This window comes from Solanum lycopersicum, chromosome 10 (assembly GCF_036512215.1).
Source record: "Solanum lycopersicum chromosome 10, SLM_r2.1".
In the NCBI taxonomy this organism is placed as follows: domain Eukaryota; kingdom Viridiplantae; phylum Streptophyta; class Magnoliopsida; order Solanales; family Solanaceae; genus Solanum; species Solanum lycopersicum.
This window is the reverse complement of record NC_090809.1, coordinates 3,362,471-3,387,521: the sequence shown is the minus strand read 5'-3', so window position 1 is coordinate 3,387,521 and position 25,051 is coordinate 3,362,471. Positions and strand designations below refer to the sequence as shown.

Here is a 25,051-nt window from a genome sequence, read left to right as displayed (position 1 = left end):
TCAGACATGTTAGATCATGAAATGTTTCCACCTTTTTTCATCCTTTGAACTAAATTCGTCTCGAAGTTGAATTTAAAATTTTTCAAAATTTTTAAAGAAGTTCTTACACTCTAAATTACTCACAAAAAGTCAAAAATCTGTCAAGAAATCCCACATTGGAAGAGGAGTAGGAAATTGGTCTTTTTATATGGATTTAGACAACAAATTTTTTTTCACGAATCTAACATTTTATGGATCGATTTAGATTCAGATATCATATCTTCTACGTCAATAAAAGAAGGTATAATATATATATTGGACCCTAAACTTGACTTCAAATTTAACTTTGACCTCAAACTTTCATAGTGCACAAATAGACACTTTAACTATCCATCTTTCAATAAATAAACACGCGATTCCTACTTGGCAAAATGCCTGAAATGCACGCATTTTGCGCGAGTGAGGGGTAATTTTCGAGGCCTACAAGGGTTGAAAAATGTTGAAACGACAATTCTACCCTTAATGAATTTCTTTTATATTAATTAAAATTAATTTATTTATTTTTTAGTTTCAAAATGACATGTAAGATATTTTTTTTAGTTTCAAAATGACATTGTAAAATGTTTAGTTAGTTGGCAGTCACTGATTGACTCACTAATACACGTGGAAGCGTTTGCATTTCACGCATTTTGGCTCCAAAAATCGCGTATTTATTTATTGAAAGATAAGATAATTAAAGTGTCTATTTATGCAATATGAAAATTTGAGATCAAAGTTAAAATTTGAAGCCAAATTTGATATATGCATGTATTATGCCATAAAAGAATGGGGGACAAATCTCGAGCTGACTTAAGCGCTGATTGTCTTTACAAATTCAACTCTACTTTATATTACCAAAAAAACACAAACACGGTGTTAGTTTGAGAGCGAGCAAATTGTTGGATTTACTAGAGCTAAAACCCTTTGAAAAACCCAGCTCAACTGGAGAATAGCAAAATTCTCGAGTTGGAGCAATGGAGAAGATGAGTGGGAATTCGGGGTACAAGGAGTATGTAGCTGGGCTCATGGCCGGTATTGCCATTGTCATTACCGGTCACCCTTTTGATACCGTCAAGGTTCGTTTACTACTTCAAGCTTTTATGGAAATACCCATTTGCATTATCCTGTGAATGAATGCAATTCGAATTTTATCATATTTGGTAGAGTTGAACAAATTTTGCATCTGGGTTTTTGCTGTTTTCTTAGTATAGATGGCTAGGTGCACCAAAATTTTGACTCTAGATTCGTTGAGAGGTTCTTTTAGCGTATTAATCAAAAAAGGGATGGTTGATTGTTAAGCAGTTCATTCATTTGGTACACACAAACTAAGTTATCCTGTTAGTTAGGATTATAACTCTTACGCTAGTTTAGCAGGTGGGATGAAATAATCTCAAGTTGGATATTACATTATTAAGTTTGGGATTAGATTTATACTGTGTTTGGTTGAAGGTATAAATTTGTAGCAAACATTCCTAGGGTTGGCTTAGTGGTCGATGAAATTGGTTGAGAACCATGAGGTTTCAGTTTCAAATCCTGGTACATATTGTTGGTGAGAGGTGATAAATATCTTATGGTATTAGTCGAGGTTTACACAGGTTGATCTTGACACCATGGTTAACAAAAAAAGGAAGTTGATTTTTATAGTTTCTCTCTCTTTACATGCCTTAATTTGTTAGTTGAAAGTCTTACCAAAGGCAGAGGTAGATCCAAAATTTTATGAATTCAACTTTTTAACTTTGAACCTATCATATTTTAAAAGTTATGGGTTCAAACCTACTAATTGTTGCAATCTTAGTCACAGTGTTTCACGCATAAATTTATACTTTTCATGAATAGTACCTGGTTGAAATGAACCGATGCTATAAGGTTGCATCTGCCTCTGAATAAAGGTTTGTAGGAAATAGGGTAAGGTATTGGCTGAAGCAGAGTATAAGGTTATCTATGCCAGATGGAATAATTTATGTTTCGAGAAGATCTTAATAATATGACATAGATAGTATACTTGTTCGGGTGTTGGAGGTTGTTGTGACTTCATGTGGGTTTACCGATGGAGTTATGTGAAATGCATTTATCAGGTGAAGCTCCAGAAACACAATACGGAAGCTCGTGGAATAAAGTACAAGAATGGATTGCATTGTGCTGCTCGAATATTAAAAACTGAAGGAGTATGTCTCTCAACTTCTTCCAAAATCCAACTTTGAGTTTTTCCCGTTCTGTTTGTTGAAATGTTGTTTAGTTGGTGGAACGTATAATCTCTTTACTTGACTCAACTGCTTTGCAGATATTGAAATTCCCATCAAACATAAGGTTGAGTGATTCCATTATTTGAAGCCCCATCCCCGATAAGCCTCGTCTTCTCTATACTAAATGTCATATATCTTTACTTGTACATGTTATATTCATGAACATTTTCCTGAGCTTATGAGTTATGATTGTATTTGCCTATTCCCTTGAAAGTTTATCTAAGTTTCTGGTTACTGAAGTAGTATGCAGTAAATGGATCTAATTAAACAGAGCTCCCTTGAGGCTTTCTACATAAGTGCCAAAGTATGCCGTCTTGACTGTTTTTCAAGTAAAATTGATTTGCCCGCCAAATCCTGTTTCTTATACAATAAACCTAGCTTCTACACTGTTTGTCAAGTAAAATTGATTTGCCCGCCAAATCCTGTTTCTTATACAATAAACCTAGCTTCTATTTCTTCAAAGAAATTGAGGTTTATACTTTTGCTTGTAGACTCATCTTATACCTTTTTCATTGAGCACATCACAAAAGGTCAACTATTGTTGTTTATATTGCAATTATCTTTCTTTTCTTATTTTTGGGAACTTTTCCTCCTTGTATGGGACTGCTTTTCATGTTTCTGAGGGACCTGAACTGCAATTTTCTGTGGCAGGTTAAGGGGCTCTATCGAGGAGCTACATCTTCGTTCATTGGCATGGCCTTTGAGAGCTCACTTGTATTTGGCATTTATTCCCAAACAAAAATATTGCTGCAGGTTAGTTCAATGTTCATCGAGCAATGAGTTTACGCTGTGATTCGATTCAAAGATTGTTTATGACTAGTTTATGTTGAAAGGCAACTACTTTCACAACCGTTAACAGTATCTTGGAACTTCGGCGCTTTTGTGACAACATCTCAGTTTCTTGTTATCAATGACGAACCTTTTTGTGTTTGCTTTAAAGGGTGGACCTGATGGAGGTAAGCCCCAGCCTCAAGCGATAGTTCCTTCAGCTGCCTTTGGAGGAGCTATTATCAGCTTCATTCTATGTCCATCAGAACTGGTGAAGGTAAGTGATGTGAGGGTTCATAACATCCTGCTTTAGAGTTACTTGGAAGTATCATCCTTATTATATCTATGATGCCAGTGTAGGATGCAAGTTCAGGGTGCTGATTCCGTGTTACCAAGCTCCAGTAGATATGGTGGTCCTCTTGAGTGTGCCCTTAAAACTGTAAAATGTGAAGGGGTGAGAAATTTTTTGATCTACACAAATTTGCCTTTTGGTGTGCATTTAAGCTGACAAAGATCCTTTCAGATCACAGGCATATTTCGAGGAGGCTTCACAACCTTATTAAGAGAATCTTTCGGAAACGCTGTCTTCTTTAGTACATATGAATATGTGCGTTATCACTTGCATCTACAACGTAAAGGTGCTTCATCCGAGTCTAGCCAATTGATTGATATTGGAGTTGGAATAATGAGTGGCGGTCTTGGCGGTATAGCAGTGAGTATTCTTGGTTGGAATTCATTTTCTTAATGACTTCTCTTTCTTTTCCTTGCTTGGTTCTATGCTGTTTGTAAACTTTCCATGTGGATATTCTATACACAAATTAATTCTGTGCATCTTCTCTTTTCAGTGCTGGTCAGCAGTTCTGCCGTTGGATGTAGCAAAAACTATAATTCAAACTACCCCAGAGAAAAACCATACGAGAAACCCGTTTCGTGTTTTAAAATCGGTAGTTACCATAATCTCTTGTATTTTGGAACTTGAAATACTAGATGAAATGCCTGATTCAGTTTATTATGGTAGATATATGCGAGATCTGGTCTAAGAGGATGCTATATGGGTCTAGGTCCTACAATTGTGAGAGCGTTTCCTGCTAATGCAGCTGCAATTGTTACATGGGAGCTGTCTGCCAAACTGTTGGGAATCAAGCGTGATTTCAACTAGTAAGATATCTTGGTTGCTGCCAATATTTATTCTGGTTGCCTGCTGGCTTAAAGCTTTAGAGGCTCGTAGCAAGGTCTGCATGTTTCTTTTGATATGCCATCTGCCGTGCTACTAGTTTAGCACAATCATGTTTACTTTCTTAATGAGATAATCTGATTATATTTAATTTTAGCCTTGTGGTTCTCTCAGTTTGTTTTTTTCCTTCTTAACTCTTCAAATGAGTGTTTTCCGAGTGTCTTTAGTTTCTCATAGCAAGGTGGAAAGCATTTTTATACTAGACTCGAGCTCTGTCAGGAAAGTAAGGGTAATTAAAAAAATAAAAGAAACTTTGTAGTGTGAGATGACATGTCCAACAGGGTAGTCTTCAAGCAACATACATGTGAAACACAGGATAGCTTTATTTTCGGTCTACAAACTATCGAAGTACCAACAGACAAAAGTTAATGAAACATTCTTTCGTACTATTTTCATTTCAGATGAAATGAAATTACTACTTTATGCATACCTGAAGATAACATTTTTTGTTAAAAAGGAAATATGGCAAATGACAGAAGAGAGAGAGCGTGATAAACTCTATATTTTTCAGAGGGAGCTTAAGTTCTCATCAGTCCACTAGTAGGTGCCCGTTCAACTTGACCCTTCTCCTGGATAATCTTGTGCACTTTTACGGCGGCGCTCGTTGTGCCCTGCCAACCGTCTCCTGCAACTCTTTTTTGCATCATCAAACTCCGCCAACTGATGAAATCTGCTTACCATAATTTATAATGTAAAAAAAAATGAAACTTCCCATAAGTAGTTCTGAGAGGATGCAAGAGAACCAAGATGTCACATTCTTGGAACAAAATAGAGCAAGAAAAATCACCTCAAGTAAATTCTGATTGGTTCTTTTCTAGTCACTTAAGGGAAATGGTGCAGGGAGAAAAGCTCTCTGTCCTTGCTAATTTCTGTTTTTACTCTCTTTCATGTTTCAATTGTCAGATACTCAGACCATTGTGAGTTTTCAGTACTTATATTTTACCTATGCCGAGACTTTGCAACAGGAAAGCAGCTGCTTAGAAAATCAGTAAAATTATTGTGGTGCATACTGAGTTTCATAATTGAGAGGATACATACTTTTATAGGAAAAGAGGGAATCTTCTTTAGGTTACCCCAATATAATCTTCGTTTGGGAATAGAGAATTGTGCAACGGTCCCGTTTGAAAGTAGAGAAAATATTTTTTTCTCCATTGTAGTAATGTTTTATCCGTCTTTATAGGAAATGATGGTGATTCTGAGAATACACCAGTATCAGATGTGATCAATCTCACCAGGGACTTGGGAGAATCAGCAGTCAAGGCTTCCTGCCTGCTGGAAAAAGCAGGGGACGGCAAAGAATCCCCATTTGCGACTCCACTAACAGATTGTTCTCCATATATTTTTCATTTAAATTTCCTTCACCTTAAATTTAAAGCAGCACCGAGCACAAGAAAATTCATACAAAAGAAATCACAGTTAAAATAGTTGTTCTGATTTGGCTTTGGTTCCATGATGTTGCTAATACTCTTCAAAAATATTTATAGGTGTGTTTTGAATCCTCCAAAAGTAGTGCATTTTTGGAGGATCTGTCACGTAGGTTCCATGTTATGTGAATCTAGAGGCTCTTTATCCTCACCAACCATAGACTGAGCTTTTCATGAAGGTATTACATTATTTTAAGCAGCATAAGAGAAAAATATTGATGAATTTGCTTTTCACCCGAAAACTAGTACGTGTGCTTAATGTGAGAGAAGAATTATCAGCCTTGCAACTTTGTGCCACTATTTTTGTTCTTGTTGCAGGTAATGATCTTTGATGTAGATATAATAGACCTCTAGCTAAAAAAATTGTTCTTTTATGGTCATTGGTAAAGTGAAATGCTTGTTTGTATGCCAAATGGCTGTCTGTGTGCACTCTAAACTGTGCATATAAATGCATTTTACCCCTACAGAGAGTAATTTAACTACGTTTTTTCCAAGTAACTTGAATGGGAAGTTACTTGTTAGTTATCTTTAAGGTGATCTGATGAGTGTATTTAGAAGTTAAACTCAAATTGCATATTGAAAGATCAGAGTATCTGAACCTGCTGCATTGCTGACAGAAACGCTGTCGGAGTCCATCAATAAGTACTTCTGGAGCCTTTGCATGAAATTCACAGACCTTGTGGCGGCGATGGTATGTCTTAGCATTCACCATATCTGCAGTGCATTCCTCAACTTGACAGGAAGGTTGCCTTGACCCCTCTGCAGTGGATACCTTCCGTCCAGAGCGAGTCAAGACCCTCTTCCTTTTGGTATCCTCTACAACATCTTCATCTTCCTCATCATCATCCTCTTCCATGCTTCTCTTCCCTTCCCATTTGTTATTTTCCATCTCTTTGAAGGGGGGGAAAAGAAACAAGTTGAGGAAAACTAGAGTGAGGAGCACAAGAATATATGAGTAGATTAATAATGTGAAGTTTAGCAATAAAGGTGAAAGAGAAGGGAGAGAATATGTGTGGACCACGCCACACACCTATGGGTATGACTTAGTGATCAATGAAGTGAGATGAGAACTATGAGGTCTCAAGTTTAAAATTTGTTAAAAGGCAAAAACACATTCATTTATCTAAGCTTTGATGGATAGATTGAGTTACTCGGAACTAGTGGGAAGTAACATATAGTCATATACCTTGTGGAACTAGTCGAGATGTGTACAACACCACAATTATTAAACAAAAACGAATATGTGAGGACCACAAAGTTCCATACTTTTCTGTTTCTATAGTAAGTGGAGAAGTGGAGAACAGGATTTGGATTAAAGATGAGCTAAAGATACTACAATTTGATAGGGTTTCTGGTACAGGTTTATGTTGACAGATGAAGCTACTCTTTCTGGCCTCAACTTGCGACATATAAAAGGACCTCAACTTTAACGTGACCTAAGCATTATTGCCTGCAAAAGAAGAACGTGACCATCCACAATATTGATAACTTCGATACCATTTCCTTTTCTTTTTCTTCTATACATCAATTGTGTTTTTAGTCCTTGACAATGGGATTCGAAAAATCGGGATTAGGCTATTCATATTAATGATTTTGTTCGAAAGGATCCTCTCACTCTCATCGCCTAATCTGGTCGAGCCCTCTTCTGTTCCTATGAATTTGAAACCAAAATATAGAGAGAAACACCCTGAACTTGGCATGAATTGTTATTTCTGTCTCTAAACTATTGATAGCCTTCAAAATACTCTCTACTTGACTAGGTAAGCTTAAATACACTCCTGATTTGGCAAGTTTAGGAATATATTCAGCACTTTTGTTGACCTTTTATTAAGAGTCAGACACTCATACCAGAGTTGTTTGAAAGTAGAGACCACTTGTTATGTCATTTGGCTAATCAGAGGTATGTGTAAGTTCAGTTAATCAAGTGGATGAGTGTTTTTAAGGCTGTCAATAGTTTGAGGACGAAACTAATCATCCATACCAAGTTTAAGGGTATTTTCAATACTTCTCTAAAAGTGTATGTTATAGTTGTAATATTTTATTTTGATTGAATAGTTACATTCAAGCAACAAGTCTTTTTTTTTTGGGCGGGGATGCAATCTTACTATTTATGAAAAACAATTCATTTCTACTCACCCCAACGATCTTCACTTTATGCAAAGTTCCACTTCGTCCTTCCCATCCATTGATAATCAAGCTCAATTTTCATCTTCTTTTTCTTAAATAATAGGAGCGAGACTTTTATAGTGAAGGGAGAGGCAAAGCGTAGTAACACAACATTATGGTTTAGCCTAGCCCTGACAAGCAGTACAAAAGTAAAATACAAAAAAAATACTAGAATCGCACCTTATCTTGTGTTTGGTTGTTGGTTTAAGTTAAAATCGGTATAAATTTTGTTATTGAGATATTGATTTTGGTATACTTATTATGTAATGTTCGATAACTAGTGAAGACATATTTCATAACAAATCTACGTTGAATCTATCGATTCAATCTATTCTTAGAGTTAAATTAAGACGCAAAAAAAATATATCTTTAACACGGCCTTAATTTATTTACATTATTATTATTATTGTAGACACAAGACATTATGGTTAATTTGGTATACTTTCGAGCAAGGACGATTCTGTGAAAAGCTATAGCCATGTCCCTTTCTTTCATTTATGGGACATGATTTCGTAGTACGAAAATTAAATTATTAATGTTATGTGAATTTAATATTCTTTTAATAATATATATATATATATATATATATATATATTTGAACAAGATATTATAAATAATGTTTCTTTCGTTTTAATTTGTTGTGAAGGTATTTGATTGGGTGCAATGCTTAAGAAATAATTTTTTTTAGAACTTATGATATAATATAAGGTGTGATTATAAAAAATATTTCATTAAAAGTAAAATGAGTATTTTATAATCAAATATTTTTTTTAATAAAAAAATAAACTAACAGATCGGAGTAAAGTGATAAGTTCTCAAAAGGACTTATTGAGGATAAAACATTCTAAGTTCTATATTTCGGATAGAACATTTTTTTTTATCAAAGATGACTTTGTATCAAGATGAACTCGAATTCGAGATTGTTGATTAAAGATGAAAGAGTACTTATCATTTTATCGATTTTAACCAACTACTTAACAAGTCTATGATATAGTTAAATTATTAGTAAACATTACAAACATGTTATTCTTTTCTGAATTGACTAAGAAAAAGAGTGATACAGAAAAGAAATGATGGGTATAATATAATAACTCAAAATATTTTTAAAAAGTTATATTCCTTATAAAAATTAAAACTCCTTTGATTCGCCATAATTACGATACTTTTTAAGAAATTCACCTTAAAAATTGATATCCACTTTGAATGTCAATTAATGTGAGTTCACATCAAATTTTATTCTCAATATTCGATTAAAACATGTAATTTTTTTATTTTTTTTTGCGTTTACTTAAAAATTTCTTATTTATCCCTTTATTTTTTGTCCTATATTGCTGCCTCTATCATATCACATAGGAATCTAAGTACTAAAATGATTCCAAGCATTTATTTTGGTCCATAATAATTGTGATTACCACTCATAGTACTAAGATGCAAATGGCTACAACCAAAATCGAACAAATGAAATCTGGACCCAAAAAAATAAAGTGTAACAAATCTTTATAATAGTCTTACAAAATTCTATTATTCAATTTATGTAAACTAATAATACAAAGGATTTTAGGCCATGCGGTATATGAACTTTCGTTAATATTTAAGGATAAATGTGACTCAAAATTTTAACGAAAGAGTATTTTTTAGCAAAATATAATTTTAAGGGTGTATATGATCTATTGAAGTATTTTTTTAGCCTTTTATGATATATGTGGTTGATATTGTATTGATTGACGTGATACTGAAGGAGCCATATTAACAAGTGAAGTTTATTGATGTTAGTAATTGACATATTAACGGTGATAATATGTGATGGTTTATGATAGTTGTAGTGATAAACGTGTCATAGTAAGCATTAGTTATATTGATGGTGATAACTGATAATGACAATGAATAATAGCTCTATACTAATCGATTATAGTGATTGATAACACGATGATGGTAATTAAAATTAAGAGTCCATGTTTTACATTTTAACTCTTGTTTTATTGTTGCCTTTAATAGGGCAAACTAGGATTAAGCTCAAAAAAATTATAAAATTTAAAAGAATGATAAAATTGTAAATTACAAAACCCAGGGAATTAGGTCCAAAAACCCTCTGTTCATTCTTTTCTTCAGTGAGCCACCAAAACTTTCTTCGCTTCCAACTCTCCAATGGCGATTCTGGTTAGCTCCAAAGCGGAGCTTAAACGTAGAGAGAAGCAGAAGAAGAAGGCAAAATCAGGAGGATTTGAGTCATTAGGTTTAAGCTCTAATATCTTCAGAGGAATCAAACGAAAAGGTTATAGAGTTCCTACGCCTATTCAGCGTAAGACAATGCCACTTATACTCTCTGGATTCGATGTTGTTGCTATGGCCCGTACTGGTTCTGGTAAAACGGCGGCTTTCCTTGTGCCTATGCTTGAGAAATTGAAGCAGCATGTGCCTCAAGCTGGTGTTAGAGCTCTAATTCTTTCTCCAACTAGGGATTTGGCGCTTCAAACGCTTAAGTTTACCAAAGAACTTGGCCGATTCACAGGTGCTTTGCTTTTTCCTCTCGTCTTCGTCTTGTTTGGATAATTATTACCTATACAATGCTTGTTTTTATTGTTACTTAAATGGTTTAATATTTTGTATAGTATTGTTAAATACATACTTCGGTTAAGGACTAAAAGTCCCCATTTTGTGTGATGTAACAGAAGAAAGGAGGGAAGATTGTTAGAATTACCTCTTTTTGTGTTGGTGCCATGAGTTTTAGTCAATTACCTGTAGCCTCAAATGGTAAAAGCTGATTTTTTTTTTAATCCTTGATGCAGATATTAGGGTTAGTTTGTTGGTTGGTGGTGATAGTATGGAAAGCCAGTTTGAAGAATTGGCACAAAGTCCTGATATTATAATTGCAACTCCTGGTCGGCTCATGCACCATTTATCTGAGGTTGATGATATGTCACTGCGCACTGTGGAATATGTTGTTTTTGATGAAGCTGATTGTTTGTTTAGCATGGGTTTTGCTGAGCAATTGCATAGAATTCTCACCCATCTAGGTGAGAACCGCCAGACTCTGCTTTTTAGTGCAACTTTACCCAGTGCCCTTGCTGAATTTGCTAAGGCTGGGCTTCGAGACCCTCAGCTTGTGAGGCTTGATTTGGATACAAAGATAAGTCCAGACTTGAAGGTTGCATTTTTCACTGTAAGACAGGAGGAGAAGCATGCTGCACTTCTGTATCTGATTCGTGAACAAATAACTTCTGATCAGCAGACTATAGTTTTTGTTTCCACCAAGTATCACGTTGAGTTCCTCAACATTCTTTTAAGAGAAGAGGGCATTGAAGCTTCTGTTTGTTATGGTGATATGGATCACGATGCTCGCAAAATTCATGTTTCTAGATTTAGAGCAAGAAAAACCATGGTGCTCATTGTGACGGATGTGGCTGCTAGAGGAATTGATATTCCACTGCTTGATAATGTTATCAACTTTGATTTTCCTACCAAACCTAAACTTTTTGTTCATCGAGTTGGGCGAGCTGCAAGGGCTGGTCGTATTGGCACTGCATATTCTCTTGTCACATCCGACGACATGGCTTATTTGTTAGATCTTCATCTCTTTCTATCTAAACCAATCAGGGCTGCACCAACTGAGGAAGAGGTTTTACAAGATGTGGATGGAGTCCTGTCCAAAATAGATCAAGCAGTTGCCAATGGAGAAACTGTCTATGGACGTTTTCCACAAACTGTTCTAGATCTCCTCTCAGATAGAGTTCGGGAAATCATTGATCATTCAACTGAATTAGAAACTCTGCAAAGGCCATGTACGAAAGCATTTGGGTTGTACTCAAAGACAAAATCAAAGCCTTCTAAAGAGTCCATTAAAAGAGTAAAAGACCTACCCCGCGAAGGGTTGCATCCAATGTTCAAAAATGACCTCCGTGGTAATGAATTATCAGCAATGGCCTTTTCTGAACGCTTGAAGGCCTTCAGGTTATTCTACAAGTCCTTTTATATTTTTGATTGTTATGTTGTCCATGGAGGAATGATATTATTTCTGTTCTTTAACATTATATCTTGTTATAGACCTAAGCAGACAATCCTGGAAGCTGAAGGTGAAGCCGCTAAGTCAAAAAAACAAGTAAACTTCTTATCTTTTATGTTAGCTGCTATTATGTCAACTAGAAAATGGAGAACTTCAGATTCCTTTTATAATATATGGTCTCTTTTGAATGCAGCTTGTGTTTATTCTCCTATTGGCTAACACATCATGTTCTCTGACTAGTATCTGGACACGTGCACACATACCCCATATCAATGAATATAAACTTCTTAAAATCACATAATATTATTAAAGAATCTTTTTGAGTTATAAAATGGAAGTTAAAGAAATAATTCTACGTACTGAAAATGATGAAAGTTAATCTTATTAGTTAACAAAGGAACCAGACCCAGTAGAAATCCTCGAAAACGCAAACAAAATTGATTGGTCACATGTTCATCATTAATTGTTGATATGTATATCATCTTGTATACACCATTACCAGTTTCAAAAATAAATTAAAATATATATCATCTTGTGTATGTAATTCGTTCAGCTTATGTTGGCTAGAAATGTTTTTCTTAATGAAGTGGCTAGAAATGTTGAAAAATTGAAGTCCTTTGTTTTTGTACATATTCAACAACACAAAACTTAAAAATTGCACACAGAAAACTATATTCTTGACATAAAAAACTCTACTTATGAATAACAAACAACACACCCAGTGAAGTCCCATTAAGTGGGGTCTGGGGAGGGTAGAGTGAACGTAGAGCTTACCACTACCTCGGGGAGGTAGAGATGCTCTGCATATATGAAGCAAAAAAGTATTAATTAGATAAAATGAACACAAAGGGGTGATGTGAAGTGCAAAGTTCCTCAGAGGCTGATACAGTTTCTCAATGGGAAAAATAAGTTTGACTTTGCAATTAAGAAAGTCGATCACTTTGATAATTGAGAGCAACGGGTAACATGTTATCCTAACCACGTTTTACAAATTGGAAACAGTTGTTTCTTCTTATAGTTTAAGCCTCTTATTCAGATTCTAATTGTATATTTAAGTCTTAAAGACAGTTCCTTTCCCAATAGTTCCTTTTAGTTTCAGATAACCTTGCTTAAACATACATCACAAACTTTATATTTTCAAAACAACTTATTCAGAATCGTAAGGAACAAAGAAATGCTCAATTTTTGTGATAAAGATGAAGACATAATTACAATTTAAGGGCTAAAAATTAATTTGAGATGTTTGGCTTCAAATCAAACTAAAGTATTCAAGAAGAGATACAACTAGACATGAAGAAATCAACTACAAAGAACAAATCTTACACCTCTACGTATCACATGTAAGGAAGGGTAGCTCCTAGATTGTTATAAAAGTGCGATAGCGAAAATTTAGAATAAAATAAGATCATAAAGTCGGCTTCATACTTCCACTGAAGACTCTTTATCTCTAAAAAAATGTTAAATATGTTGTTTAGGTAGTTGCATACTATCCACGGCAAATTAATTTTGTTTGCTTCCTTCGGTCAAATTTATCCGACCTCAAATGCCTATGTTTATCTTTATAACCACATTTCTTTCTTTTCGTTTGCTATCAATTCCATATAATGCTCTCTGTGTATTTTCCAAGTATGAATTTCAACAATAGTAGTAATTGAAACTGCATGCACCTGTTACATTTTTGTTTCTCTCTTCCATGAAATAGACAAATAAGCAAATAGAAACTACAGTTGAGACATGCATAATTTTTTTTTTGCAAGTCATGAATGAAGCAAGTTCACAACAATTATATAGAAGGCTAGATAGATTAAACAAGCAGTCATGTGAACTAGAGGAAAATTGGACAGGATTATTCTAGTAAAAACATGAAGAGTTTTTCAAGGTGCTTGTTTAGACTCCAAGTAAAAAAAGGGCTGCGTATAGCATTCTAAGATCTCAATACGAGAAAGAAATCAGACCTATAACTTCACTGCAGTGGCTTGTAGACTTGCTTTGCCACGGAAAGCTCAAGTGGAAACCTATAATAACTTTGGGCCTCACCCGTCTAGTACTCGACCTTAAGTAACTACAGTTAGGAGGATCTATCCAATAGCTTAATGACTTGCTTGGATCATCTAAGAGGTAAGGCCTCCTCCGATCGACCCTAACTTTCATTATTGAGCTAAAGGAGTTTCTTAGCCCTTCAAGTAGAGAGTCAAATAGAAGGTTTAACTAGTTGGTACAAATACATGCACAGCGTTGTAATTCTTTTTCAAGACCCTGAATCTTGACATTAAAACATATAATGTACTCCCGCGAACACCTTTTCTCGCCTCCATTTTATACGTACTTATGGTTATGGAGCAAAATTTGACCATTTCTAGAATGGTCTTTTCCTCACTGTATACAGTTACAATATATAGGAACCTACCTCTAGAAAATGCCTTCTTCATTATTGTGGAATAAACCTCAATAAATTATAAACTCTATTCTGTGTGTAGTTGGGAAGTAACTGTTAAATCAAAGCATGAATTGGCTGCTAAAGGCCTTAAACATAGAAACTTAATAAATTTAGGGAGTCAGTGAGACCCAAGGGTGACACCCTACTGGTCAATGAAGTGGTTGAGAACCATGAGGTCTTAGGTGGAAACAAAAACACTAGGCGATTCTTCCCATCTGTCCTACCCTTGGTGGAAAGTAACCTAGTATGTAAAGCTCGTGGGAGGTGGCAGGTATCCCTTGAAATTAGTTGAGGTGCGTGAAAGCTGGCCCGGACACCAGAGTCATTAAAAAAATAAATAATATTAGGGAGTGAGGGTTAAAGAATGTGTAAAATTTGAACTGCTGGTAAATTAAAAAGGTAATCAACATTGAGTAATTGAAGAGTGAATGCATATGAAATTTTATATTGTATTTATTTAACATGAAATATTGTGTTCTTATTACATTGAGGTGCATTATGTCAAAAGTAGTTAAAAGCTTAATTCTGGAGTATATGTAGTACCAAAGGTAATGTATTCCAAGATTTCCAGTTAGATATATATTTTCCATCATGTCTTCGGAACTTATATGTTACTGGAATTCTTAGTCAACTTGCACATTGTTCTTCCCCATTCCCAAGGATGTCTTAGAGGTGATTCTTAATTAATATTTTGGATAACCCATGCAGAATCAATGGGTTGATGTGATGAAGATGAAAAGAGCTATTCATGAGGAGGTCATTAATAAAGTTCGTCAACAGCGCTCGAGTGTTCCCGCTTCAAAGGTGAAGCTCCTTTTTGTGTATGATTTTTTGTTTAGATGTTCTTTGGGTGTGCTCTCTAGTTGCTTTCATAATACAGACAGGAAATCTAAAAGGACAGGGTATTCTATGGGTCTGTAACACGATATTCTTAGATGCTGGTAACTTCTGAAAATTTTGACTTAGAACCTAGATACTCTCTTGAAATTCCTGCATTATGGAATGATATGCCCTTTGTTTACCAAGTTTAGGTGCTGCACAACTTTCACAATGGAACATGTATATACGCAACATGCGTTGTTTCATTTCCAGTTAAACCACAAACCTTAACCTGGTGAAGAACACATGGGTGTTACTTGTCAAATAGTTAGTATTAAAAGTTGTTTAATATCTGCAGACTCTTATTCTTTTCCTGATGGGTGTATGCCTTCATTTTATGCTATTTTCTTTGGTACAAAGTTCAAAATGAGCTGGAGTGTGTGGGAGTCGTTGTGGTTTCTTTGTCTTAGTTTTTGCAAAGATATCCTTCACTCTAATAAAAGCATCCTGGTGGGTACTGTAGTTTCTTTCTTTTACTTGATTTTTTTTCATTTTCAAATAAGAATGTGGATATGGCAGACATGGATTTGCAAATGGGTCTAACACAGAAACCAAAAGACAGGGAAAATCACATGCTCACTGAAAAGTCAATAAGTGAGTTATAATACTGATGCTTAGGCTACAAAATTTATAATATATTGAAAAGTATCCTGAGATTTTATGTATCTTCTTGATGCCTTTCTAATACAACTTGCTACAAAAAAAAAAAAAGAGAGAGTATCCTGAGTAGAAGATTAGTGCCGTAGAACAGTGATTTTTTTGCTTGGCCTGAACAAGCATGCTTGTATTTGGAGGAATGGACATGGTGTCATGGTCCAGCTGATATGGCATGCATGGATGTGAAGATGGGTCAAACACAGAAACCAAAGGTCAGGGAAAGAAAATCACATGCTCACTGAAAAGTCAATATGAGTGAGTTGTTAGGCTACAAAATTGTGGATATATTGAAAAGTATCCTGAAATTTCATGATGCTTTTCTAATACAACTTAGTACCCAAAAAAAAAGAGAGTATCCTGAGTAGAAGATTAGTGCCATAGAACAGTGATTTTTTGCTTTGCCTGAACAAGCATGCTTGTATTTGGGGGAAGTGACATGGCGTCATGGTGCAGCTGGCACTGTTTAGTTGTTGGAAGTTCTGTCTTCAGCTATCTTTTTGTGGAGAGGAGTTATCTTCAAATTATTTGATATGATGTTATAAGAATCCTTCTCAGCATATGATTTGGTCTTATAATTTGCAAATGGTGATTAAATGTGTTCATTTGAATTTTGTTTCTATTCTATTGCAGGAAGATGATTTTGATCCCACTCCTTCAAAAAGGAAGGACAAACAAGGTGTGTCCTCGTTCGCTCTTTGTTTTTGTGGTTGTCTCATTAAATCATCTATTTAGACATATTGATACATGATGTATTGAATAGGCAGATGTGTAGTTATGAGCTCTGTTATAATTTGATTTTGAACATATTGTTCCCCATTCATCAAATGGAGTGGACTTAAAAAGACAGAGCACCATTTAGATGAAGAAAGATAAAACTGTTTATGTAATCAATATATCACCTTATTGTTCATATTCTGGATTCTTGTGTAAGATCTTGACAGTAACCCAAACAACCAAGTTTGGTTTTCAACGTATTTTTAGAGTAGAGAGAATGATCCTATTTCTTACTTTTCCAACATGCCCATTGGTGTAAAACTGTGAGTATTTCATTCAATTAAACTACTCTCAGTTAACTGAGGATGAAATACCTCACAGTTATCATTTAAAAAAACACTCACAGTCCATTAATGGGACATAGAATAAGTACTCACAGTTATCATTTAAATATAATAATAGAACACACTCAATTATGATTGTAAGGTTTAAAGGTGAGGAGGGATATCTATTAGAAAGTGCGTCACTTCAATCCATGAGTTTCGAGGTTCAAGTCACCAAGGGAGCAATTGGAATAAAGTATTGTTGGATACTCGAGGAGTGGTATTGGTTTGAGGGGGCCTATGTCTGCGGTATCAAAAAGAAAATGAAAAGAAAAAAACTGTTAGGTCTAGATGAGGAAAAAGAACAGTATTAGTTTGCTTATTTGTTTCTTTTGCAGATATAATATTCATATTAATTTGGTCTTCTGTTGATTTGTTCTTTTGTACTTGGACAGTTTCTGGTTCTAAAAGGAAAGCAAAGATTTTTAAAGACGAAGAGTACTTCATAAGTGCGGTGCCAACAAATCAGGTAAATAATTAACCCTGAACTAGGAAATTGTCAGTAATCATGTGATTCTTAGTGTTCTGTGGATTTTTCACTTCCTGCTTGGGAGTCTTACACTTTTCATGTTTTTTTATTTATGGAGTGACTAATCTAACTTGTATCCTGCTGCTGGCAGCATTTTGAGGCTGGACTCTCCGTGAGGGGAAACCATGGTTTTGAATCAAAAAGGTAAGCTTCACTATTGTTTCACCTATTATACATATTAGCATGGAAGATAGAAGTTTAATGTTACATGTCTTGAAGTTGTTTCTTCTGCGTTCTCATGTGTTTATGGTTGAAGATCATAAGTTAATGTTTAGCTTAGAACTGCTAATACAGCATAATATGCCAGCAATCACGTTAAGAGTACAATATAGAATCAATAAAGGTAAGAATGTGTGGAAGCTAAATAAAAACAAGAACAGAAACATATAGATGGAATTTGAAACGGATCAAGAAACGTAAGAATGAATCTTGAACTTCAAGATAACCCTAGACTCACTCTTAATTGATTCCTAGCAACAACAATTTGCCAATGGAATAGGTTCACACCCCTGACCCCTATATATAGGGGTGTTCTTTTTCCCTGACCCCTATATATAGGGGTGTTCTTTTTGTTACTTTCAACAGAAAGTATAATCAATTGAACTAAGAGGACTTTCCTTTGAACTCTTGTAGTGGCTACTCCTGGATTCATTCTTCAACCTTCCAAAATCAACTCAAGGGGTGGGGGTTATTTTCTTGAAAAGTCCTACAGGGCTAAGAGATCAAATCCTATACTATTTTGAACAACAAGTCCTTTAGGAAAAGTTATAAAACCTAACTAGGAAAAAAAATGGGAACTTTGTCTAGGAAAACATGGAGTACATGTAGCATTGATTTCACACTTCCCACAAACTAAAATAAGTGAAGTAATGGCGGATGGTCATCAAAACACATGCCTCTTTGACCAAGAAACACACAATGACGTGAGCAGGTCGTGTTTTTTATTTTGAAATTGGTAACTTGCAATTGGTCGTGCTTTTGGCTCCTCTTAAAGCCCTCCTTAGGAGTCAATTTGGGGCACTTTATGGGATCCAATCTTCTTCATCTTGGACTTGGACCATGAAACAAGTGGAGAACTTGGCCAGATTTTCTCCACAAGTCTTGAGATCTTTGGTTCTTCCCCAATAAAGCATCTTCTTGTTGTCCCATGATATCTCAACAACCTTAGCTTGTATCTCCTTAGCTTGAGACCTTGTGAATGACCTTTTTGGTGCATCCAAAGCTTCATTTTTGTCCATGGAGCTATCATAATACGTCAGAAAATTTTCCAGTTTCATGTTTAATATCTTGAAATAAATTCTTCTGTATGTAACGATGAATGAAAAGGAGAATTTTCTAATACAGCAGTTTGTTTGCTTCAAACTGCCTACATGTGTATTCAGTATTGCGAAGAATTGAAGATTCATCCTAAATTGACTAGTTTTGCAATCAACCTAATGCGACACTTCTCCTTTATCAGGACTTGAGACGCCCACCATACTAACATTTATTGACATTGTTTATTTTTGGCATTTTGCACAAATTAGGTTGGATGCTGCTGTTCTAGATTTGGTAGCTGATGACAAGAATGGGTTGCAGAAACAAAAAGTTTCATATCATTGGGATAAGGTACTTATAATTGAAAGTGACGCTGCCTTTTTCTTTTAATGAGTAGTTTTTTCTCTAGAAAGCTAATTGCATGTTCTGAACACAGAGGAGCAAGAAATACATCAAGCTCAACAATGGAGATCGTGTTACAGCTAGTGGGAAGGTACTTTTTTTTTTTAGCCCTTGCATGTCATTTTGTCTGGACCAGCAAGCTTGATGAATAGAACATCTAGTTTCTTTGAAGTGTGGCAGGAGAGTACAAACAAGCCTACTTTTCATGTTGTGAGCACTGAAAGATGTGTCACCCCCTTCCCATAATAACTTTGTATTTGATACGTTAAAATATATTCATTCTCCTCATAATGAAAATCTCTACTAATGCTGAGGAAATGAAATAAAATATTGGAACTTGTCATTTGCAAATTAAAAGGCCCACCTAACACATGCTGAAGGGATTGTTTGATCGGAGAGCTCAGGCAGAAAAAGTGCAACTTGTTATTTCAAGTTTAATGCCCCCCCCCCCCCCCCCCCCCCCGGTATCATTTTGAACGCTTTATCTAACTGAAATATAATAATTGCGTTAAATTTCATCGTAGTCTAAGTAGCTCTAAGGACTTCAGAGTATGGAGTTAGATGGGTCTCAGTGCATTTTCTTTGGTATTCACTTTCTCTTGGACATGTAGGAGACTAAGATAGTTTTTTTTTGTTTTCTTTTTTTGTGAAGTTAAATCTTTTTATGTATCAACTAGAGGACATAACCTATAGAATAACTTGGAAGGTTGATACTGTTTTGGTTATTTCCAGTCAGGATTTCATCTTTGAACTGTATATGATATTTGATGCATCATGATTTCTGTATAAGGTGGGGAGATGATTTGAAATCATGCTTGCCCAAAATACTACCCCTATATACCTTAAACCTTTTGTGAAGTTGATCTGTTATGTGTAACTAAACAATGAAAAAGAAAGGGCTTAAACCAAACACCTTGTGAAGGCTTATGATTCTGCTTACTATGATAAGGATGTAAGCCTTGATTGTATCTGGACACTATTATAGGTTCCCATGATGTGCTCTTATTTGACTTGACCTTGTTGCATTATAGGATTGAGTTTTTCTTGACTTGTACTGCGCAAAGCTTTCAAGTCTTCAGGTCTCGGCTTTCCAAAGCTTTTTTCATCTTTTTGTTAATGGTGTGCAGATAAAGACAGAGAGTGGTTCTAAGGCGAAAACCAACAAAACTGGGATATACAAGAAGTGGAAAGACCAATCACACAAGAGAATATCTCTTAATGGAACTAATGATGGGAATTCTGCTGCACAATCAACTAGTTTAGCTGGTAATGATTTGGAACCCCTCTGCTAAGAGAACTTTTACATTGTTTATGTTTAGTGATGAATTCTACATATTTCTTGTTATATTTGATGGCCCTCTCACTGCATTCAAGAGTATATTATGGTTACATTCCTCCTAGGAAACATGTGCTATTGTGCTGCTCCATGTTGTTTCCTTGGTGATGGAAGTTCAAATTCATTTTGTTTCATATATCCTGTGAGCTTATGTCGTCTCAATCAAATGAAAGCTTGTAGTTTGACACAGTATCTGCTTACATTCAGTAAAATGAGATCATTATTGATGGTTGTGACCCTGTGCTATTTGAATAGGTGGTCCTAGAGGTCAAGGTGGTGGCAGAAATTTCAGAGGTGGGAGAAACAATAGGTCAGTACCTAATGCCCACGTGCGATCAGAAATTAAAGATGTTGATCAAGTTCGAAAGGAAAGAGAGAAGAAGGCCCAAAGAGCATCATATTTGAAGACCAAGAAGGGGAAAAAGTCTTACAAAGGTGGCAAAAAGGGAAATGGAAAGGGTAAGGGTAAGGGAAGACATGGTTGATTCCAGCTTATCAACTCATTTACTCATGACGGGGATCTCCATTTTGCAAGCTTTACACATGCAAATCCAGAAGAGCACTAGGGAACATTCTTTCACAGGAGTTGACTTATCTTTTCTTATAATTCAGTGGAAATAAAGTGAAATTTCCATTGTATACTTGTGCAGCTTGGTATGCAATAGGCGGCCATTTTTACAGTATTTATCGGTGGGAGCATCGCCTGTGGACATACTGTGTATGAAACTTCCAGCTTCTCTCTGTCGAATGGTTCCATGCTTTTTATAGAGGTGAAATAGCACAACTCTACAAGTACTTTTGATAGAAAAGTTGTACCAGATTAACTATTCGTTTAGGAATATAATTTACATCTGCTTTCAACTTTCTGAACTGAATTTCCCTTTGATCTGCTTTAAAATGCAGTCAAATAGTCTGGACTCTGGATGGATTAGCCAGCACTTCTATCAAATTTTTCAGACTGTTTACTAACAGAACTTGCAATAGCTAACAGAAACTGATAAAACCAACATCAAGCAGACCATTGTTGATAAAAGTTAAAAGAAAAACAATTTAACATAACTCATAGTAATGGTCTCATCTCTTATACATCATGGTTTCAGAAGATACATAACATATTAAGGATTTGACTATATCAAGATGTATTTGCTTGTTCTAACATAAGCAAAGAATTTTGGAAAAACAAAAAATGCTCACTATTCTAAGAAAGAATCAATCAATCCAAAACTAGAACGCGTGAGATTCATCCTATACCGATCATCACACCAAACATAAATTCCTAATATCCCTAGCACAACAATGAAATCCCCTCAAAGGATAAGTAATTACAAATCTAGCAGCAGCAGGAGCACAACCCTGCAATGTTGACGATCCATCGTTGCATAAAAAGAATGGATCTTTCAGCAACTCTTCTGCAGATGGCCTAACAGACATGGGAAGCATACACTTCTCAATAATATCTTTCAATCTAGAGTCCTTCACCTTTCCGAGAGACGCAGGCTTTACACCAGTGTAAACTTTCTTAAATATTTGAATCCCACTGCTACATTCCAGATACGGATATTCACCAGTAACCATCTCAAGAAGACACATCCCGAATGAATATATATCAACCAACTCGTTGTATTCTCCATCGTAACACTCTGGAGCCATGAATTCCGGGGTACCTTTAGTCTCTTTCTCCTTCACCAACTTACCTTCCATAACACGAATCGCCAACCCAAAATCTCCAAGAGTAATTTCCTTCCCACCACAATCAACAAACACATTGTCACACTTAATATCTCGATGAATGATCTTAGGGTTTTGGCAATGGAGAAAGCTCAAACCTTCAAGAATCTGCCTGCCCCAATTTTTAATACTCACCAAATCAGCACCAACACCATTATCATTACCATCAGACTTCGCGAGATACTTCTTCAAGCTACCCGAAGGGAATAACTCTGTAATCATGTTAAGAGTTTTGGACTTGGGATCGAACCAATAACAGAAACACTTCATAATCCTTTCATGGTTCAACGATTTCAACAAAATACCCTCAGCGAACAAATTCTCAGGGTTTTCCAATGCTTCCTCTACTACAATTTGGTTCCAAGCAATTTCAATTTGCTCAACACGATCATACCCTATGTACACTTCTTTATAAGCCCCTCCACCCAACATATCACTGTATCTAACAAACCTACCACAGGGAGATTTCTCTACAACTCTGCGTAACTCGCAATTCATCGCGAAAAGTCGAAAACACAGAGATTAAAACAGAAAAAAAAACTTACTGGTTTTCAAAAAAAGGTTCGATTGCAGCTGAGAAAGAATCCATCATCATCATCAATGAAAAACTTGGTTGAAAACACATGAATTTCTTCATTGATCTGAACTGAAGGAAGCAAAAGAGTTGATGAGAAAAATTTGTATAGAGAGAAATAACCTAATTCGAGTCCAATCGAGATTCGGGTCAATAAATATTAGGGCTTTTTCTGTTTCCTAGTTATATCCGGATTTGGATAGTCAAAAAGATACGCTCCCTTATTTTAAGATTTAAATAAAAAATAAATTATTATGAATTTTGATATATTTTATAATTATTTTGAAATGTCAAATATTGTGACTTTTTAAATAATCTTTTTTCAGTTTTGCATATAATTATAATTCAAAGATATTTAAGGTTTATATGTAAATTTCTGATTAAATTTAAATTATTTGACTTTTGAAAATAAAAAGTGTTACGTAAATTGAAATCGAGAAGATAGGGTAATTAACTAAGCACTAGTACAAGTTTTAAGTAAAAAAGTAATATCTTTCTTAACTTCTTTTAAAAAAAATAAAGAGTGATAGAAGAATTATGGAATTTAATTAACATCTTTCTTTTAACTTCTTTTAAAAAAATAAAGAGTGATAGAAGAATTGTGGAATTTAATTAACATCTTTGTTAACTTTTTTTTTTTAAAATAAAGAGTGATAGAAGAATTATGGAATTTAATTAACAAGGGTTCTTTTTAAAATTAAAAATAATCCTTCAGGCGGCTAGTGGTTTTGGTTTGAGATTTTCATGTTGGAGGTGTCAAGTTCGAAATTCCTTGCCCTTGAAAGCAAAGAATTTTGTCTTCTAGGTCGAGCTCGTTGCAAGGGGCTTGTTGATTTTGTCGCGTTGAACTTGCCTAATACGGGTTACTTATTTTATGTGGTTTACGAACTATTATATAGGAACGGGTATATCGTTAGCGAGCTACTGCATAGGGGAGTTTTATTAGTGCATACGCAAAAATTAGCTTGTCATAAAAAATCAATTTAGAAATTATTTTATAGTAAAAATAAATATTCTGGAATTTGTTAAATTAATTAAGAGCCAGTTTGATATTGCTCTTGAGGGGGAAAAAACTTTTTATATGATTTTTTTTTTTAAAAAAAAATTAACATGTTTATTAAATCAGTAAAAATAAAAATAAAAGTAGAACCAAAAAAGTTAATTACTTAAAAATTAAAATGTTCATGTCATATATAAATAGTATACGTATCTGCGCGCAACTAATATTAACTATAATTATTATTTTTAATTGTTCTCAATGAAATATAGTTCCCCCACCCCCCAACACTCCTCTACCCAATTAATTCTATATGAACGGAGACAGTAAAATATATAATTATCAAATAACTTTTATACAACATTCTCGTATGATATTCTTGTTTCAAAACTAAATGAAAATTTAAGTCTAAGTCATTTATATGTTTGCAAATTTAATTGCTACTTCTCTTGAATAAAATAAATAAAAGAACGTAATTGTAGTTTTTCTATCGTTTATACCATGAAAATTAATAATGTAGTTAAAAAATTAATTATTTAATAACTACGAAGAGAACTACTTATCAAGAAATTCTTTATTTAAACATCGAATTAAATAAATAGATCTTAGCCAAAAAAATAATATAAACTAATATGAACATTTATCTTAATAAAATATTAATATAAAAACGCTAACAAAAGTTAAAAACATTTAGAAAGCTAAATTGCTCGGTTAAAGTTCTCAATAAAAGCTAATCTTTTAGTTTTTATTTCCATAATAAAAAACTATTTATTTTTAACAAAAACAATAAACAAAATTAGAATGAAAAATATTGCTTACCTCAATTCAAATCAGTACGTAATAGCAAGAAAATCAATTATGTGAATTACTAACAAGAAAATTTCATTTAAACAAAAGCTATTAACTTCTTATCTTCTTCTCAATAGAAGGTTAAAGAAAAATCATCTAAGTAATTGAATATACATTATTTTATTTTATTTTCAAGAAAAACAAAATCATAATAAAAATTATACTTACTGTGATATTAGGTCTTAGGCGCCCAGTGCTTAGCATCTGATCCGTGGGCAATTTTAATTTTTGGGGACCCCAACATCGGGTGAGACGGGCCCTACTCTGATACCATGTGAAATTAGGTCTTAGGTCTAACTCACACCCCAAAAGCTAGCTCAAAGGGAGGAGGATTGCCTAAGTCTTATAAGGAGTCCACCCATCCCATTAATCACCGATGTGGGACTTTTGACATTCTTTAACACTTCAATTCAAATTTCTATATAGCAAAAAAGGCATAATACATATATTTGCCAT

General features: G+C 34.7%; 4 protein-coding genes across 7 annotated transcripts; 2 read left to right on the top strand and 2 right to left on the bottom strand.

Moving 5' to 3' along the window:
- The first annotated feature begins 806 nt into the window (after positions 1-806).
- LOC101246383 (mitochondrial arginine transporter BAC1-like) lies at positions 807-5,842 on the top strand. 4 transcript variants are annotated; one of them, XR_003243947.2, is made up of 9 exons: positions 807-1,094; positions 2,094-2,183; positions 2,913-3,014; positions 3,202-3,306; positions 3,385-3,483; positions 3,553-3,741; positions 3,875-3,973; positions 4,048-4,261; positions 5,444-5,842. XR_003243947.2 is itself a non-coding variant. In XM_004248059.5 (9 exons), coding segments are annotated over exons 1-9 (927 nt in total). In that variant the 5' UTR covers positions 807-992; the 3' UTR covers positions 5,445-5,842. The 4 variants fall into 4 exon arrangements, 2 of the variants coding, with proteins under 2 accessions (XP_004248107.1, XP_019071710.1); XR_002028793.3 differs by having other exon boundaries at positions 4,091-4,187; positions 5,444-5,583; XM_004248059.5 differs by having other exon boundaries at positions 4,048-4,187.
- Positions 4,563-6,901, bottom strand: SBP3 (squamosa promoter binding-like protein 3). The gene is made up of 2 exons (NM_001320680.1): positions 6,287-6,901; positions 4,563-4,933 (listed from the first exon to the last, which is right to left on the bottom strand). Exons 1-2 carry the CDS (start codon positions 6,574-6,576, stop codon positions 4,816-4,818), a joined length of 408 nt encoding a protein of 135 aa, NP_001307609.1. The 5' UTR covers positions 6,577-6,901; the 3' UTR covers positions 4,563-4,815.
- Positions 6,902-9,881: 2,980 nt separating this feature from the next.
- LOC101246967 (putative DEAD-box ATP-dependent RNA helicase 29) lies at positions 9,882-21,317 on the top strand. The gene is made up of 11 exons (XM_004248061.5): positions 9,882-10,362; positions 10,640-11,801; positions 11,895-11,949; positions 14,999-15,094; positions 16,457-16,502; positions 17,319-17,392; positions 17,544-17,596; positions 18,979-19,060; positions 19,146-19,202; positions 20,239-20,377; positions 20,703-21,317. Exons 1-11 carry the CDS (start codon positions 9,999-10,001, stop codon positions 20,930-20,932), a joined length of 2,358 nt encoding a protein of 785 aa, XP_004248109.1. The 5' UTR covers positions 9,882-9,998; the 3' UTR covers positions 20,933-21,317.
- Positions 21,318-21,481: 164 nt separating this feature from the next.
- LOC101247262 (serine/threonine-protein kinase WNK8) lies at positions 21,482-22,948 on the bottom strand. Its single transcript, XM_004248062.5, has one exon. The coding sequence runs from the start codon at positions 22,671-22,673 to the stop codon at positions 21,705-21,707; it is 969 nt and encodes a 322-aa protein (XP_004248110.1). The 5' UTR covers positions 22,674-22,948; the 3' UTR covers positions 21,482-21,704.
- Between the last annotated feature and the right edge of the window lie 2,103 nt (positions 22,949-25,051).